The sequence below is a fragment of the Gavialis gangeticus genome, unplaced genomic scaffold (genome assembly GCF_001723915.1).
Source record: "Gavialis gangeticus isolate Ggan-Ray unplaced genomic scaffold, GavGan_comp1, whole genome shotgun sequence".
Lineage (NCBI taxonomy): Eukaryota > Metazoa > Chordata > Crocodylia > Gavialidae > Gavialis > Gavialis gangeticus.
In genome coordinates, this window is record NW_017729022.1 from 5,293,112 (window position 1) to 5,313,407 (window position 20,296).

Consider the following 20,296-nt stretch of genomic DNA (forward strand, 5'->3'; position numbering starts at 1 on the left):
TTAGTCAAGTGTTTGGTATTATTTTGTTGTTGCTTTTATATTGTTTTTATTTTGGATTTTAAACCACATTTCCAGACCCATTTCATTGTCACTTCCTGTGACTTCATTGGTGTCAAAGGTCACATGACATCACTTCCTGATGTGATACTGCTTCCTGTGAGGTCTTTGAATATGGCTCGCCGGCCCACTGGGTGCTAAAAAGTTCATGATCCAGCCCCACATTCAAAAAGGTTGGACACCCCTGATTTAAAGTCATATCTCTCACCTCCCCTGGGGAATGGCACAGCCACCAGGCTAGAGGTTATCAGCCATGGAGGCACTCTCCACTACTGAAGATGCTGTGCAGAAAGATACTGACATTTGTTGGTAATGAAAGCAGTAGGACAAAGCATACATAACTCTTTAACTCAGGGCTGAAGGCACTCAGCACGGAGAGGGGAGGTCTGGTTCTAGGCTAGGCAACTGCAGAATTCTCTGAAAATAAGAGGGATGCTCTATCCAGACTTTAAGATAATACTAGTCTACAGGAAGAAATGTTTCCCTCAAGGTGTAACACTGCCTCTACAGAGCCACTGGTATCTTGGGGTGGAGGCAGCTTTGTCTGGGGCTAGGACAGAGCCATGATCTGCTGCGTGCATGCTCTGGGCAGGGGATCATGGTTCGGCTCCTGCTTGGGACCACACTGTCACCACTGCACCCCCACCGCAAGATCCCAGCGGCTCCAAAGCAGCCCCCTGCCCTACCCTGACGCACACCCTGCCAGCGCAGCTGGGGCCAGTCTCCAGGGCAACCCCAACCTTGCGCTATCACAGCAGAGCAGCTGGGGGTCACCATAGAGACCAGCCCCAGCCATGCGGGCAGGGGCTGCTTGGAAGTGGAGTCCACTGCTGGCCGGATCCAGCTCACTATCTGGACTTTGCCCGCCCCTGCTTTAAAGATATCAAGTGTCCTGATTTCTTAATTCCAAGAACATATCACTAAGCTTGCCTAGGTAGTTGTGATCCAGAACAATACTAAAGCTGACAAAGCTCACAGTAGAACCATTGGGAGAGATGAGTAAAACTGGGCACATCTACATGAGATGTTCCTGCACAGTAGCACTGGCAGGCACTAGCCATGATGCAATGCTACTGCACAGTAGTAACAAGCTACTGTGCAATAGTTCACTGCTGCACAGTCATTTAGTACTTGGTTATGCAAGTACTAAATGATTGCACAGTAACAACTGCGCAGTCCGCTACGTGTGTAGACACCACCACTCTGCAGATGGCAAGGCTGTGAACAAACCACTGGAAGTCTGACTTCTTCAATCTTAGAGAGACACTTTGCACAAACTTTCTGGTAATAGAGGCAATGATAGACCAACAGTTCTGCATCTCCTGAAAATGTTCTTACTCAGAGACTGGCAACTTCCATAACAGGATGAAGAAAACAAACTTTTTAGAAAACTGCTACTTTATAAATTGTGTATATGGTTCCTGGATGCTACGGTGCTGGGTGCATTATAAATGCATAAGAGACACGAGTGGAAAAAAAATCACTGACAAACTAGGTTTATGTGGTTGAAAGCCCAAACGAGTTATTCTGCTTTCCAAAAGCAGCTAAAGATGTTATCCTTATACAAAGGTTACAATTTTTATAGCTGGAAGGAAGACGGAACATAGGAAAAAGAAGCAGGAAAACAAATATTAGAGGGTCATATCCTGAGCTGTGGCTGAGAAACGCTTTACACAGCTCAGAAGTGGGGATTCACTTAAGCAACCTAAGACCTCTCCTCTAACACAACTTGGGGGCAGTGAAGAAGGTATTTCCTCCCAACACATCAGAAGTTGGGTAAATGATTTGTTTTACAGAAGGGGAAATTGAAGCACAGATTGGGTCAGGGACTTTCCAAAGTCCTACAGTGATGTCAGCATAATTTAGGAAGACATTGATGGCAATATTCCAACTCTAGAGCTGAGTTCATATACTTCAGTCTCTTAGAGTTATGTAGATTAAAACTATGCTGAATTGTCTTGCAGCTTCTTGATTTTACATTAGTCTACATGATCAACAGCATCAGATCTTAACAATTAATGGGACTGATGTATAATTATGTTCCCATATGTCATTGGCTTTAATCACATATCTTCTCTAACTTAAAATATTTTCAAGGATCTGACAGCTCTCTTAACATATTGCCTCCTCTATCAACTAACATTTATCTCTATCTGCTGATTCACCAACTTCTGAAGTACATTTCTCTACTAGTCTTTCTATGGGCAGAGATATTTTCAGCAGCATTTTTTTGTGAATGTTACCTTCTGCTTCTGAACCTCCTTCTGCTTCTTCTCCCATTTTCTGTATGAATTGGAAAGGGGGCACAAAGGCCTGGGTCCTTAAATGTGCTTAGGAACCCTTTGTACACTTAAATCCACTATTTAGACACTTTCACTACCTTCAAAATCACTGCTCTAACATCATCAAACCTTATAAGCACCTGAGTTTCACTGGTGACTATAATACAAAATACCTAAACACTGACACTGCTCCTCAGTGAGGGTGCTGCTTAAGCCAAAGGCCAGGAGGTTTCAGTCTGGATCTTCTAGTGCTTTAACTGATGCTTTAAACTTGGGCTGTGTGTAAAAAGGCATTGTGAACACCATCATCCCTTCTGGCCATGTTTGGTGCAGGGAATAAGGCCTGTTCTGAAAATGGCTCATAGACCAAGCCCCACAGGTGGGAGAATGCCAAGTTTATAACATTTGTTGAGGCTTGGGTATGAACTTGGTACTATCACAATTTAAGATGTTGTAATCATGCCCAGTTGGAGAAACCTATTTTGTTAAAGACACTGGCCATGCCTACACGTGATATTAGTGTGACGCAATAAACTCTGGTGCAGTTTGGGCGAGAGTTTATTGCTCTTGAGCACCACATTTACATGTGAGCCTGGGACTGCAGCACATTGAGCTGGGTTACAGCAGCCCTGACTGTCAGTCCGGAGCTGCTCCAACCCTACTCAACATGCTTCAGCAGGGCTGGCTGGGGCGTAAGGGTGCCCTAGTGTGGAGCTAGCTGGCAGGCAGCTCTAGTTTGGGGCTTGCCGGTAGGCCCCCACACTGAAGCACCGTCATGCCCCAGCCAGCCAGGTCAGCATCTACACGTGTGTTGCATTGCACTAAATAACTTGTGTTTACAAGTACTAACCTATGGCAGTGTTTATGAGTTTACTGTGGCCTCAGTTCTCCGTGTAGATGCTGAGACTTTACTATGAAGCTAATTAGGCAGCTCTACAGTAAACATCTTATGTAGTCTCACCCAGTGGAGCCTAAATGTTGGACTAAAAATGCAAATAGGCACCTAGGGCCACTTGGTAAATCTAGCTATGAAGTTGCTTAGAATATTTGTTGGGCTGTAGCTATATCTGCAGTTAACTGTGCAAAGATGGGTCTAGGCAGGACACAAAGCAAGGTCTAGGCAAGACACAAAAGTAAAAGACAAGATGTGGATATCCGCCCCTTTGACGATGTGGAGCTAGGCAGAAGGCAGGGTACATGTGCTCTTTATAAACTAACTAAGCTTACAAAAGCTTACATATCTCGGACTTAGCTAGTCTGAACAGTACACACCTACCCTGTCTTGGGTGTCTTGCCTGACTTCAGGCTCACATAGCTAACTGCCTCTGTTTGCTCAATATGGAACTAGCCAGTGTTACTTCCTGCCTATTCAAAACTGAAGTTATTAAGAAAAATGGTATGTGCACAAAGAAAGTCGCTGTCGCTAGTAGTCATATGGGATTCTGGTCTGCCCAGCAACACCTCAGGTTTTGAGAAAGCAAGATCTCATGTGGCTATGATCTCAGACAGTCCACAACAACACAGCATGCTTTTACCATCACAGACTTTCCAGCAGTCATCCAAGCTAACCCTAGCAGGTTGGGGTGCTCAGTAATCTTTTAGTGCTGGGGGTCAGAGCAGTGGTAGCACCAATGAGGAGGAGGCTGTAATTCGGGGAGTGTTGTTTTGATTATATTTTTGCCTAATTCTTTTACCCACTCCTTGCCAACAGGTACAATTGGAGACAGGGTATCCAGTACCTCACCTTTCAGCTGAAGAGATCTACATGCTAATCCTCTGCCCAGAAAACCTTCATCTGAAGGTAATGATTCTTTCCTGACTTCTGAATCATGTTGCACCAAAGTGGGGAATGCCATGTGGCAAGATGCTGACTCACCAGCATCTCTTGTCTTTGCCTTCAGAGCTGAAAGAATATCAAGAAGGATATTATTTCCTCTGCATCTGAAGATCCCAGAGCAAATTCATCTAACGTACTACCAACAGCTGAGAACCATAGGCTGTCAAATTATTATTGAAGATACCTTTATTTTGCCTGATGGGAAAATAAACATTTTAAGACGCACATTAGTTTTTAAAACACAGTAATTTTACTGCCACAGAAATTATTATATTTGCATCATTATCCTGGTTCAATCTACTCCATCGTAACTGCAGGGAGTAGCCAAGAACATATTTCTCTCCAATGACTCAGGACTCAGCACCTCAAATCATACTAGCTATCACTCCTTTTCTTTGCTTTTGCCCTTTATGACTTCAGAAAAGTCTTAGGAAGTTTACAAGCATAAAACAGCTACTGTTTCTGCATCTAAAATTTATATGGGACTCAACCTTAAACCACAATGGGGAAAATCGTTTTGTCACTAGTCATTAAATTTTCAGGACAACGTGTCAGGTTTCACATAAAGATGCAGCCCCTGGTTCTGGCTGTTATACCTTGTACTGGGAAAGCTTACAGAATGACAGTATCATAGGATATATGGGACTGCTGACATGGACACATGGTTGACATTCAACTCCCTGAAATCATGAAGAGGATAATCTGTAGGAAGTGCATATGGCACAATGAATGATAGCTTTCATTCTATGGCAAGGAAATTCAAGATAGTAGTTTTGATAGAGTAGAAGGCATATGTCATCCAACCTAGTCCTAGATCCCAGCCACTGTTTAAATACCATATGTTTTGGCCCAACACAAACAGTCCACCAAAGGACATCCATCATGAGTACTGGAGATGGCGATACAGCACTTCTTCCTGCCACACATTCTATCACCACTGCTACCACCAGCATAACTTAAAAACCACCACTGTACTTTCCATTAGACAGAAATGCCATCTTCATCTCCCCCGAATCAAACATGCTTTGCAGTGTGCAGGCTGCCAACAAATTTAGGCTTGCCTGGCCCTGATGGAGATAGCCTTCTAAATGGAAGACACTGCTCCAAAGTGGTCTCTGCTGCTCTGCTCACTGCTTCCTTCTTTTTTGAAGCAAGAGGAATGATGCTCTGGGACCCTGAAGACAACAGCTGTATGGTATGGCATAAGCGCAGAGATGCCATCTTGAGTAGGTAGAACTAAGCTATTTATGGCTAGACTTTCTAACGCATATAGGTACCTAAAACTGCATACAGGCACTTATATGAGATTCTCAAAGGTGCTGCAACACTTAACTCCTACACGACTTGCTGCCTAGTGGATAGAATCCCCAGCACCCGGCTAGGTGCCCAGGGGAGAGTTACATATTCAGAAGGATCCTTTGAAGCTAATTTTGAAAGTAGCTCTATGCTCACCAGTAAAAGACATAAACAGGAAATGGATTTAGGCACCCAAGTGACTGACAGCCATCAAGAGAAGCCTGTCTCTTGTGAATCTGAGATGTGAATTTTCTCCTTGCTTGACCCGTGAACTGAAGGAGATTACTCTTTCCCTTTTGTACAACTTGGCTCCTGTGGTCAGTCAAAAGCAGCAGCTGGGAGCAGGTGGGCTCTCTGTCCTGAATGTCCTTTGCTGTTAGCCGGTGTATGTAAAAAGGAAAGTGTACTTTGCTGCCTTCCATTGAAGGAAACCATGCATGTGTACAAGGGTGGGATGTGAAGGCTTGAAAGGCACAGCTTGTTTTATTAAGAACTTCTTCATGAGGCTCTCCTGAGCCAGCAAAAACCCCACAATTTCAAGATATCATTTCAGAAGATGTTAAATTAAATTCCAGCTGCTATTTCTTTCTTCCTTTTATAAGCCCTGCACTCCTGAATCAAACACCAAAATACGAATGCTTTCCTCACCACTGGCATTTTGAATATTACAAACAGCCCCTACATTTAATTTGAATTGACATTTCCATTTTAAATTAGTCAAATGCATTTCAGCTTGTGATTAATGGAACAACATAACTGATGCTCATCTTCCCCTCTAGTGTGACACAGCATGTGACTAAGGGCCTGCCTACGAGGGAACACTTAGCAAAGTTGAAGCAAATCAGCTAACTGTGTCAAGGCGATACAGATACATTTAAGTGCATAAAACCCTGCGGTGGATTCTATCATTCAGGTGTGAAGTGGGTTCAGCCCTCCTTAGAGAACTAGCTGATATCCTTGGCAACTAGGCTAAGGAGCCACAAAGGGAATGTATGTGCTATTTCTCCACCACTTGTAAAAGCTGCCCTTTCTTGTCAGAAGAAAGTATAATTTGGGGGCAGGCTGAGAAGCTCACACTTCTACTGCTGTGCTACAACTGTTCAGTGAAGCTCTACGCAGCACTCTGACCCCCAAGGCTCACGGTCCTCTCTGTTAAGAAGATAACATTCATTTTGGAAAATAAGATGAATCCAGTCTGGGTGAATTTACTTCAGCAAATGCACCGTTTAAGTCAGTGTGTGGAAAGTGCATTTTAACTAGAATCCAGCAATGCGCTTCATCAAACATTTAGAGGAGAAGCCCACCATCTTCCAACATGAGAACCTTGTTCCATCTAAACTGCGCTTCTCTTCTACATCCTAATGTAGGACTGAGCCCATGGCAAGTATGAATTTTTAACATTAAGCTATTTGAGATATCCAAGTGAAGAAGAAATGTGTTAAAAAATAATTAAATCTGGGGAAAAAACAACTTCCCAAGTTCAAATGACTGTAAAACCAGACAATAGAAGATGTAAGCACCTGAAAGAAGCTTAGAATGTAATGTCTCCATAGTCTTCAGTACAGCATGGCCCCTGCCCTCTTGTTGCGTCCACATTGCACTTCATGTGTATGTATACCTGTGCTGCTCTCTGAGCGTCGCTCTCAACACGTTGCTCAGCTCCTGTTTAATAAGCCTTCATTCCTTATTCAAATCAGTGTTTCAATTTCTAAAATGATTCATATTACAAGGCAATGTAATTACACTACAAGACAGTTTAATCTGCAAGTTCATTTCTTGCTAAGAGCGGTGCAGTTTCTAATTCTAAAAAAAATCCAGTTTGTGCCAAATACTATCACCAAAGCTCTCTAATCAGTTAATATGGTATGACTGCAAGGGAACATCCTGTGACAGGCAGTGCTTCTCCAGACAGTATCATTACCTGGTGACTGCGTTGCTTTTAAATCGTAACCCCTACAACTTTTTTTTTTGAGTAGAAAAGACTGCTTCAATTTGCTCTCTTAACATGCAAGCACATAACCACTGTTATAGAGTTGTGGTCCTCCCTGTGTACTTTTCTTCAGTTCTGTTATGTACAGAATTATTATACTGTTACTACTAAATATTTATGTTACGCTTGCTAGGCATGGTAGGCTTAATCGGACACTCAAACTTGCATTACAGAAGTCACTGGCAGAATTCCCTTTCACTTCACTGGTGTAAGGTTAAGTCCATAAAGAGAAGAGGGAAAATCCAACAGGGTTGAGGGTGAAAACCAAAATTATGTGAGCTTGTAGCTTCATGGTGCAGGCCCCTACAACTCCTATTAAAGGCAACGCGCTGGCCAAACCCTGAAGTCCCCAGTTGCTGTTTAGTCAGCCAGACTCCCCTCGTTTGAGGAAAAGCTGAGGAGATCATGAACTACTGGAAGTTGTGGGTCTTCACCTCTTTGAAGAGAACAAGTTGAGAAAAGTACATTCCCATGAGGTAGTACCAAAAAAAATTATAAACCCCAGGACCACCTTTATCACACATGTCTTTAGACTAGACTGACAAATCCTAAAACTATTCATCAAGAAAATTCCTATAAAAGGAGCCTTCCCCAAGGACAGACTTAAGTAACCACAGCAAAAACCTCCAGTATTTTCTGCTATCTATACACATGCAATGGGTTGTGGCAAACCTTACTCTCTTTCTGACTTAAATGCTGACCGTATACCAATCACATAATGTTATTACATAAAATTTTACCAACTAAAGTACTTAGTACTATACTGCCCTGTGCAAACTCCATGCCTAAGTAGTGCTGTAGCATTAAACAACAGATAACATTAAAACCAAAATAATTCTCAGAGAAAATAATGTTTACAGTTTAGCTGATGGTCTGTCTACCTAGGCATTTAACCTACACTGAATTGTGGCACACTAGTTCTTGTGTGTTCAATGGTCCACAATAGCCCTGTCCACACATATTCAGTTTTTCTTGTAGTTCAGATTATTATTCCCACATGATGGGGACTTTCTTCATACTAAATTTGGCATTCTAGACAGGTAGCTCCTGGCCTTTTGACCCTTATTCACCAACATCACCAACTTTAGGCAGAAGGCAGGGCAGAGTGGCATATTACAGACTAATTCAGAGAGCTTTCTGCTCTTACTTGCAAAATCTTACACCCCTCTGAGTTAGTCCAGGGACTGGCAACCCATGACCCATGGGCTAAATCCATCCCATAAAGAGCGAGGCATTTTAGCTTTATGTAAATTTAGGACAGCTGGTAATGCTGATAAGGTGCCCTGACTTTTGCCTGACTTCAGACTACTATGGTTAACTACCTGCCTCATCAACATTAGTTTAGGGCCTGTTGGAAAAGCTCCCAGTGACAGGAGCTCTTGGAACTAGCACTTCTTTTACTTAATGGAGAGGGGGGTGTAGATTTGCTCTCACAATCACCAGAAGGCTTGTTAAGCAATTAATCATGCTGAAAGTCCCCCAGCTTGCCATTGCTAATGAAGCTTTTTACTGGGCCTTTGCATCACAGAAAATAACTGTTTCCCTATGACCAGAGCAACTGCAGGATGACAATGGAGCATGCCTCTGAGAACTGAAAAAGTGCTGTCTCAACAAAGCTAAAGGTGGCCAAGCAATAGCTCCTATGTTGCAGAACTGGGTGCAGTGTGCTATACAGTGGGAACCTCGACACATGCATTAATGTGCTGTTGCTACTGCACATAGTTTAGTACCTCTATTATGAGGTACTACATAAATGCATAGTAGCTGGCACCAATGCACAGTAGCAATGGTGCATGGGCTTTTTATGATGCTTAATGCGCAGTAGACTAATTCTACTGTGCATTAGCATGGTTTTTAGCAGTGATATGCCAATGCACAGTAGAATTAGTTTATTTTACACTAAGCATCTCATGGAGATGCCCAATAACAATAAGAGCAAGGGAACGAGCTGCACTAAGGGTTGGGAGGTGGAGGTTCAAAGTCCTTTCAAAATACTGAAGGTCTAAGCTGGCAGTCTCCTGCAGCATGTGATCAGGGGTAGCTTATCTTCCCACTGTGAGGATAGAGACTGACTTCTCAGTTTTAAACTTAAATTTCACTGAGCTTGTGGTTATGTTTTTCTTGCGCTGAATACTTTTTCATGAATAGTTCATGAATATTTCAGGGAGTATTTCATGAATTTAACATGACATGTTCCCTGAGTTTTTTATGAAAACTGTGAGGTATTATATTCTCATGAGTGAAAATTCTCTTCATGGAACATTTTTTTACATATAAAGTTTACCTTTTATTTAATTTATTGAACTTGTGACTGTAATTTTTTATGCTTGGTTTAATATTGCATGAGTATTGCTATTATATGTCATAAATATTATTGCTATGAAATTTAATGAACTTTTATGATGGATAGAGACTGCACATTTCATTAAATGTGCGTGCAATTTCATGAAAATTGCATGTGCACTGTAAAAGAGCTCTTATTTAAAGCTTACATTTTTCTGTAACTTCTGTGTAATTTTTCCTTTTGGATTTCATGAATATTAGAAGAAGTATTACCTGAAATATTTTATCATGATTATTATAAAATTGCATAAAAATAAAGGTAAGAACAGTACTTTTCTGTTTGGAGATGGTTCTTTATTTTTATAAAATTCCTGAAACTGCAAATATTCTACAGCTTTATAGGCAAGTGTTGCCACATTCTTGCTTTTTGGTCACTCCTCTAGTAACATAAGAGCTAAAATGCCATGACAGAAAGCCCTCAGGTGAATATGATGTGTTCTTCCACTTGCCCTGCTCTTGATGCCTTATGCCAGGGGTGGGCAAAATACGGCCCATGGGCTGCATCTGGCCTGCTAGGCCTTTCTATCTGGCCCGCAGGGCCACTTTAAAAAATTTAGAAAAGTAATATTTATCTGTCCTTGGTTCCTGTCAAAGATGACAGGAACCAGGAACAGTAGGACCCAGGGGAAGCCCTGGCAGGCTCCTACAACAGCAGGGCCCGCCCGGCCCAGCCCCCCAGCCAGAATCCCCAGCAGGGGCTTCTGGCCTGGGACCATGTGGCTCCTTGGCTGCACCGGCATAAAAAACTCAGGTGGGGGGGAGGGGGAAGGGCAGGGGAGGACCGCAGGCAGGACACAAGCTGGTGCTGAGCATGGTGAAAAGTGCCCCTCCCCCACCCCATAGCCAGCGCTCCCTGCTGCAGCCATTCGCAGCCTGTCCTGAGCAGGAACAGGCAGCCCCACATGGGCTGCAAGCAGCTGCAGCACTGCGCGCCGGCCACGGGGCAGGGGAGGCACCACTTTTCCCCACCAGCTTGCACCAGCTTGCAACTCAGCCCCACTGCCAGCCTGGGCCCTGCACTGGCTCTGGGCTTACTCATCGGTGCTGTGCTGCAGCAGCATTAGCTGCTCAGCACAGAGGAAAGCAGCCCCCTTGCTAGCCACGCCAAGCAGTGTTTGCTGCTGCTGCCTGCCTGCATGGACCTCACATGCTAGGCAGCACAGAGGCAGCGGTGGCAGCTGCACACTGCCCAGCGCAGCAAGTAGGGGGGCCGTAGCTGCTGCCGCCACAGCACAGCCCCAATGGGTGAGTCCAGAGCCAGCGCGGGGCCCAGACTGATGGTAGGGGTGTGTTACAAGCTGGTGCTGAGCATGGGGAAAAGTGGCCCCTCCCAACCCCATGGCTGGCACCCTGTGCTGCAGCTGCTCACAGCCCACGTGAGGCTGCCTATGCCTGCTCAGGACAGCCCCGCACAGGCTATGAGTGGCTGCAGCAGGGAGCGCCGGCCATGGGGCAGCAGAGGAGCTGCTTTTCCCCCAACACTTAGCACCAGTTCCTTTCCTGCTGGCAAGCACAGGGTTGGGGCTGCACACTGCCCCCTGCCTGTACCGTGGGGCTGGGTGGGCACTGGGTGTGAACAGGTGTGGGAGTCCGTGGGAGCACGGGGCCTGCACCAGTGTCCCGGGGCCAACGCTGGCGGAGTCCAGAGCAGAGCAGCAGACGTACAGGGTCCTGGCTGGCAGGGGCTCTATGGAGCCGGACCAACTCCCTCCTCTCCCTGCTGGTGCAGCCCAGCCTGGCTTCACAGACCCCTGCCAGTCTGCGCCCCACTCTGGGCCCCACCCGTGCTGGCCCTGAGATCAATATCAAGACATTAGGGCATTGGACACTGACCAGGGGACAGGGCACCTGTCAAGGGACAGGGCTACCCATGCAGCCCTCGACAGCTTGCCAAAACTGAGTAAGCGGCCCTCCACCCAAAATAACTATCCACCCCTCCCTTATGCTATGGCTTGTGAAGATGTCTGAGGTGGTTGGATATCAGAAGTGAACTGCTGCTCCCAGTATGCAGTTCTCCACGGCCTGTAGCACAAGAAATACTGGAAGGCATTGTGTGGTGCCAAAATAGGAGAAGAATTTGCTGCAGTGTGTTTTTCAGTGAAGCCATTTGTATCTTCCTGGTCTCCAGGAGCTGCCTCTGTATCAAGGCCACTGCAAGGCTTCACCCAGTTATAGCAAAACCAAACTAACTGAGTTAGCTCCCTTTCCTTCTTCTCAGACTTGGGGAACCCCTTTGAGTCCTGAGTGGCCTGCCTTTACTTTGACACTGCTAGGAGCATTCCAGACATACCCACCCCCCTCCTTTTTTGTGTGTTTCTTTCCTTTCTGACTGGTCAAGTGATGGGAGGCTGATAAGGGTCCTGTCCTTGAGGGCTGCATCATCAGTTCAGGTGCAGTTTCTGACCAAAGCAGTTGTTGTTCTTTGTTCAGTTTCTATGGCACTGAAATTAACTTCTATCTGAGTTCTGAGATGCTCCCTCTGTGGCAACCTCCTTTTACTGGAAGACTGAAAAGAAAATAAGATTTGTTTCCAGCTTGCTTTCCCTATATCATGGTGTCTTGATGCTATGATTTCCTTTGTGCACCTTCTTGTGATGTCTGAATAGCAGGTGGGTGGCTGTTTGGTCATGGAATGATGGCCAGGAAAACTTGACAGTGAGCAAAAGGCTGGCAGCTAGGGCTTTCCAGGGTGAAGTGACTGAGAAGGTAGGGGTCAGTAACAGCATATGACTTACCAACATGAAAAAGTAATAGCCTTAAATTACAACCAGGGAAATTTAGGTTGGATATTGGGCAAGAGCTTTCTCACCATGAGGGTGGTTAAGCATTGGAACAGGCTACCTAGAGTTGAATCTCCATACTTGGAGGTTTTTTTGGAGCAGGTTAGTCAAACACTTGGCTGGGATTGTTTAGTTAGGGATGGTCTTCTTTTTTACCAAGGGCTGGACTAGATGCCCCTGAGCCTCCATCCAGACCTACTTTGCTATGATCCTATGATACTTTAGGAAGTATCCTATGATTCTGTGGCCAGTCCTTATGTTGGTCTAGAAAATGAAAAGGAAGAAAGAAGTCTGTAGGTCATTTATGGGGAACTTTCAATTTCTTATGTTATCACCATGTTTTTAAGCCTTATTTCTCTAAACCTCGCAGTGCAATCACCCCTTTGAACAAGAGATCAGTGGATGAGGTTGCCACAGTAAACAGCCAGGAGGAAGCTGAGAAAAAGAGTAGGTAGCTGACACAGAACAGTTACATCCCAAGGGCTCTGTAGTTGGGCACTGTGACCTGGTGCCAATGCTGCAGAGTCCCTTATCTCTATTTGGATACACTGTTTATGTTAAAGAATAGTGTGGTATATGTCTTCAGTTTCCCAGCCTGTGTATACAGGCTTCAGATACAGTGGGCCTTGAAGGAAACTTTGTCACAAACAGGCTTTTAGAAATCAATTAACCCTTACTATTCCCCTTGACCATTGTTCTAATCCATATCCATATTACCTACAAGCCAATTCCCAAAAACAAAACTCTAAATATCATTTTCTAGCCATCAATCCCTTCCTTGCAGGAAAAGGAAAAATAACACAGAACTTAGAGAAAAGTATACGCTTTAAGTAAAACAAAAATCCAGGTAATTACCTTGATTCATTTATAATGTAAAAGAAAAGGAAGGTCCTTCCCTTTATAAATGAAGCATAATCAAGGGAATTACCTGGGATGTTTAATGAGGTTGTGGGGAGGACCTCCAGCAGTCGTCCCAGGACAAGTATGACGGCATTCATGACCGGGGTCTCCAACGGGCTGGTCATTGTGACGAACCCTTAACCATTGTCCAAATGTCACCCATACACCCTCTGACTCGATCTTTTGCCTCAGCATTCCCTAACCCAGCAATGAGTTCCAGCCAATCAAATTTAAGTAGGCCTGTCATACGGGGATCGGGGAACATATTGCCCGAGATGCCTATTAAATCTTTTACTCAGCATTTCAGGTAGCATTCCACTCATCAGTCAGCACCTCATCTGATTGTCGAGACTGCTGTCTAGATCGGAGAAACACCTCATGGTCAGAACTTCTGAGGACCAGACATGTTCCCAGAAATTCTACCCCACCCAGACAGTGGGCAATGTTTTCCTTGTCGTCCCAACCAGACGCTTGGTGTCATTGTAGCATCACCAGTGCCCCTCCATCCTGCAAGAGGCTGGAGAAATGCCAAAGATCAAACCTTTCCTATGCAAACAGCATGCCTGGTTTCCATTGAGATGCCACCATTCTACTCCTTGTTCCAGATCTTTGCACAAATTCTGGGAATTAATAAATCTACACTGCATTACTATTTCAACTATAAAAAGCTTAAAATAATAGAGGCAAAGCAAAACAAGCAAAAAACCAAAGGATGACAATAAAAACGAATGGTTAATTCAGCCTTCTTGATCTTTGGCATGGCTGAACTGTTTGAGGCCCTGGGGGTGATGCTCCACATGATACATTTCCTGTAGCCACCCTGCAGATATTCCATAACCTATCACGAAGTTCTGCTTTACATTTGATTGTCTAGCATAATTAATATCACAACCGCTTATCATTACACAAACACAGCTAATGCATAACACATTAAGCTGGACTCTTCTCTGTACCAAGCAAACTTTTTGATGCTTTAGCAGTGGTCCACATCCTTCAACACACAAAGACAAAAGGGAGGCGCTCAACCCCCTTTAGGTTAGTTCAGGTCATCAAATCACTTCTGACACTGTGGCTGGCTTTATTTACAATAGGCCCTGGCCCTTGCCATTTAGGCCTCCATCCTTTCCTTAGTTGTGGGGTACATCATCTTATCTTCTACTTGCCATGCTTGAGGATACAATACACACCCCAAATGTCCATTCATTTTTCTGTTAACACTCTAAGCTGGAGCTCATCTGGAAATTCCCCTCCAAGTTCCTTGCAGAGGCTACTGCTTCAGCAGTCCTTTCTTCTCAAAGTGACAAGTAGTCCAAGCACTCTGCCACACATCTTCTTTCCCTGGCCTCCACTAAGGATTTTTCTGTGGGGGTATGCTCCTCCCAGCCTTCTCCCATCAAAGGTGGACGCACCTTTCCCTGGGGTGGCAACATGTGGCATTTTGTAGAGACTACCCTGCCACAAGTAGCTCCACCACATTAACCAGCCCCAGGAGAGTGCAGTTTTCTGGTCTTATCCAGGATCAATCTCCAGGCTCTCCTCTCTTGGTCATCTTCACCCCTCATAGGCACAATCTCTCACTTCTGAGCTTCCTGGCCCCTTTACACTTGGGCTGTGGCCACACAAGGATCTTTGGCCTATCTATTCCAAGACCCTGGCCCTGCCTTGGTGGAGTTGAAATCTCAGGCTCCCCTGGCTCTGGCAGTCTTAGCACTGGTCACTTTCAACCTTTTGATCTCTCTAGGGCCCCACCTCTGGATTGCCAGATCCTTTGGTTTCTTGGGGGTTCTTTAGACCCCTTTGGGCTTTGATCTCTAGCTGTGTCCCCTGGATCTTGACTCCTCTCTAGGTCCTGGTCCCACTCCTAGGCCAGTGTGACCTTGGCACCTGGCCCTGGCAACACTTGCCTCTCCTGGGCTGCAGATCTCTGGCTCTCTAGATCCACTGATACTTAGCCCCTCTCAAACTATCAGACCTCTCATCAGGTCCATCCCTGGGCTCTACTCTGAGCCTTTGGATCCATTTGGTCCCACTCTCTCCTGGCCCTTGGCTACAAGTTACTGGCTCTGCCTCACATACCTTCTAAACTGAGTTCTTGGCTTTCCGTGCTCTCTCAACCTTTGGCTGGGCCCTACTCTTCAGCCCCCACTTTTAGTCCCTCTCTGGACTCCATCTGTCGGTCCTCTCGAGTGCTTCCATAGATCCCTTACTCTGTCTCTCTCTCCAACAGTTCTCTGAAGCTCCCACACTTTCCTCTGGGTCTTAACATTTATTCTATGGGTCTCGCTTAACTTCCAGCCTTTCTTTCTCTCTTGACAAACCTTTTTATAACTCTGATGGCACTGCTTTAGCCATATCCTTCCTGGGCAAACCACATACAATCTTTCAGGAACCCTTCCAGTCCTAAAAAGAACTTCAAAGCCATATGTCTTCAAAAGAAGACAACCTACTGATACAGACCCTTTGCTTTTACACTCTGAGTTTCTGTAAACACCTTCCTGTCTTAACAAGCTGTTAACACTTTCCCTTCTAGGATGTTCCTGGAGAGGGGCAGGAAGCAAAGACATCCCTCAGTTCCATTACCAATGCACAAATCCTTTGCTACTGCCTCTTTTCCATTCATACAAACGGATGGTAGCACAATGAACCAAAGCAACAAAAAGAATGCGCAGGTGTCCAAGTCTCCCCCCAAGTCCCTTCCTATCACACTAGGCACAGGGGCACACAGGATCACAAGGTATGTTTCACATCCCCCATCCCTGATTTTGGGGTGGGGCTGGACCCTTCCTGCTCTTCATTTACTCCGTGTTCAAGCTCCCTTGAGCTGCATTGCCTGGATAACATTCTGGCTTGCCATAGCCTACACCTGTAACTTCCACTTCAGTTTCCAGAGCAAATACACAACACTGTTCCTGACACCCTGTCTTGCACAAACACCTGCATGTTAACAATCTCTGCAAAACAGTCCTCTCCTTAGCCTCTGCTCCTGTCACAAACACAGGCTTGCTTACAAATGCCTCAAGAATTTCAAGAACTCTTTCCCTGCTCATTCACACAGTTTACCAGCAGAGAGATCAATTTTCTCTGCTCCTGGCCTCCTATTGTACCCATGAAAGAAGGTTACCTTACTTAACCCAAGCGGACCACAGTCTATACCCTTGTCCAAACCACGGACCTCAGGCACACCCCAAGATCAGGTTAAGACCCTGTCTTCCTCAAAGTTACTGCTCCTACCACCAACACACCTGTACCTCTGTACACTACTCTTGACTGACCTGGACAAACAACTGTTCCCTTGGTCAGCAGTGCAACAAACCAGCGTCCTGTACAAAAGACTCTGATACAAACATGGTTACTTAGCTTACAACCTTAGTTGGAACTACCATATGGTTTCCCCTTAAAAACAGGTCTCCACCCACAATTCCACAGCCTTACTCCACTACGAGTCTTGGCTGACCCCTCTACAGATGTTCACTCTGTATCAACAAATTCCCTGATCAGTCAGGTTACTGCCCTTGAGACCCAGTCCTCAATTGTTGACACTGGACCTGGTCCCAGTTCCAAAGTCACAGGTTCACAGGGTCCCCATCCTGGTAGAGTCACAAGTTGTTGGCACTGGACTTATGACCCAGATACCTTGTTCCGCACAGACCCAAACCCTCTGACCACAATTTCTCCATTCAATAATAGGCAAATTTTACTGATATACAGTGATAGCAGATAAGATTAATGCAGGCAAGACAAACAAAATAATCTCCCCAATTTTATATCTACCAATCCTAAGGCTGTCACAGAGGGAAGGTATCTGGCCAGTATGCAAGCTTCACCCTGAGGTTCTTTCATGAATGTCAGATGTCAGCAGCCTGGAGGTCAAGGGCCAAGACCCCCCCACCAGTAGGGTGGGTGAGACAGGCTGGTATTGTGCCCTCAGTTCATGGTGACCTTAGGTTCCCCTCTCAGGGACACTTTGCTGCTCTGAAATCCCTCCTTTTCTATCCTTTCTTCCTTCTGATGACTCTTCATTCCTGGGCATTGTTGATTGGTCTTCCTGTGGTCATCATACTGTCCATGTTCTGTCCTGTCAACATATTCCTTTATTCCAGCAAACCCATCATGTGCACACATTTTAATTTGGTCATTTACCAGGCCTCCTAATTTGGTCTGTCCACCAAAACCGGAAATTCCAAAGGCCCTGCAGTTGGACACTGTGACCTAATGCCACCTTATCTCATGTTATAGAAGAGTGTTCATGTTTCTCAGCCCGTGTATGCCTGCTTGTCCACTGGCCTCAGACATGGGTGTCTGCTAGTTCCAGACACAGTAGGCCTTGAAGGAAACTGGGTCATAAACAGGCTTTTAGAAACAATTAACCTTTACCATTGCCCTGGACCATTGTTTTAATGCATATCTACTTTAACTACAAATCAATTCCCAAAAGCAAACCTCTAAATACCATTCTCTATCCATCACTAACCACAGTAAAGATGCACATGGATATTAAGTGAGGAGTGAACTTAATACCCTTTCAGAAAGAAACATCAAACACACATTACTGTGCCAGTTAACACACCCTTAACCAAGGGTGGCCAACCTCCAGCACAAGTGCTACAAGTGACATGAGCAGCCTTTGTATGTCTCATGTGGCAGACTGAGGAGGGGACAGGTGGCACAGTGGCAGATAGGGCAGGGAGGAGAAAGTGAAGCACCAGACCAGATAGGGAGTACATGGCAGGGAGCAGAAAGCAGAGCAGCAGATCAGGTAAGGGAAAGGAAGCAGAGCAGCAGATCAAGTAAGGGAAAGGAATCAGAGTGGAATTCAGAGAGGGTGCAGGGCTAATATGAAGCATGCCTGCCAAAAAAAGTTGGCCTCCACTGCCCTAAACAATTGTATCATGTAGTTGCAGGTCATTTAATTGTATACATAAATTAAGCTTAGTGTGAAATAAACACCCCCAGAGTGTCAGAGTTGTCATATCATCTACATTATTGCTGCCTTGCAGTAAATTAGCTATTTTTAAATGATAATCTAAATGGTACTTCCAAGTCTTATATAAAGCACTACATGTTTGAAGTGTTTTGCAAAGTAATCCTCTCAATTCTCTTGTGAGTTAGGTAATCTAAACCAGAAGTGACACAGCCAAAAAAAAGCGGGTGCTGTCAGCTAAGGATTTTCTGCAGTGCCTAGTATAGTACCAGAAATAAAAATCTTTCTTAACATAAGTAAAAATAACAAACCCTCCAGCCTGACTGCAAGTCCCTACTTGCCCACAGCCATTGCACTCATTCTGTGTCCCATAGCCCATATATCTTTCTTCTGCTGAGCTCCACAAAGGGATTGGGAATCTGCATCCTACCTTAGCATTATAATCTGCTAACCAAAAATTTTGGTCAGCACAGAGCTAAGGTTACTCTGTGATGTCTAAACCCCTATGCTTCCTGCTAAAATAAGAGTCAGGAAAAAAGACTACCAAATCCTAAGTCATACTGGTAAGGTGGGGAAGGGCTTCAGACACTCCCACAGGGATAAGACCCCCAAGATATTAGCTCACAGAAAGAAGGGCAGGGAGAGAGAGGCTCAGATCCCATCAAAGGGGCAGGGACGCCTCAGAGCCCTACATACACACTAGTATATGAGGAAGTTCATTACTACCTATATTTACCATCACACGGTTAAGATCCTGAAATAGGATTCAGGACTAGTGTATCAAGGACTGACATGACAACCTGTTTGATGAATGACAGAAAGGCTTTATTTACTACAAGTATTCACTGTTAAATGAGCCTAAAGTGAAGCAAAGTCCAGTATTTAGCTGTGAAGTGATAGTTTGTCACCAATTACAGACAAAAGAGGCAGTCTCAATCTTGTCAGCTTCTCTAAGGCATAGATCCATTCGCCTAGAAGATCAGTAGCAGTTCTTGTCAGAATGATTTCTCATTCTTAGAGTGTGCCCTGTTAGCAGTTTCATTCCTCTTTTATACCCTTTAGCTCAGCGCCTTCAAAGCATTCTTGTAGTTGTATAAATCAATAGAGAATCCCAAGCAGTAATTAACAGAAAAATCATGATGAAGACTATTTCCACACTTATGATCAAAAGTCCCAGAGGCAAAAAAACCAAGAACTTTACTAAAAGGAAAAGGGAAACTCATTAAAACAGTAAATTTAAATAAAAAAATAAAGGTAGACCCCTCCTCCCCCAATCTGCCAAAGATACCTTAGCAATAGTCTTGAACCCAACCCTCTTTGAATGGCTTGATGAAGGAGCTAGACACTATGATCTTTCCTTTGTTATACCTCACTTACAATTCATTGTCCTGGCTTGGAGGAAAATCAATCTCTTACCCATATAAGATACAATTTCCAGGGGCATTCAGTTTCCAGGGGCTTTATTCATCAGCCCATATGAAACAACGACTGCTCTAGGGGAGGCAGGGGCAGATTAACACATGGGCCCATGGGGCCCAGATCCAGGGGCCCCTGGCAATCAGGGGCCCCCTGGGGCGCCAGGGGCAGCATGGCCCAGGCAAGCATCTTGGCCACGGGCATCCCAGGGCAGGCAGCATGAACCTTCTCCCCTCCAGCCAGCTCAGGGCCAGAGGTGAGCGCAGGGCTCCCTGAGAGCGGTGGCAGCTTCCTCAGACTGTCTGCTGCCAGGAGGCCCCATGGGAAGCACTGGTCCCACTCCCTCCCACTCAGCTGCCAGCATCAGCACCGCTGGGAGAGGATGGGACAGCCCTGCCCTGCCCTGCCCAGGCCAGCAGAGGGGCAGGCAAGCAGTGGGGGCAGAGCTCAGGGCTGCTGCCCCCTCCCCCCCCC

At 45.2% G+C, this 20,296-nt stretch overlaps 1 protein-coding gene across 2 annotated transcripts in view; it reads right to left on the reverse strand.

Annotated features, from left to right (window-relative positions):
* LOC109295618 overlaps positions 1-20,296 on the reverse strand; it is a 102,010-nt gene that overhangs the window by 13,935 nt on the left and 67,779 nt on the right. The window contains exon 12 of one of the 2 annotated variants that reach the window (XM_019514555.1): positions 4,085-4,242. In XM_019514555.1, coding sequence (XP_019370100.1) covers positions 4,085-4,242 — 158 coding nt within the window. Of the gene's footprint in view, positions 1-4,084; positions 4,243-20,296 lie in introns of those variants that run through there. The other variant, XM_019514556.1, reaches the window with a different exon arrangement.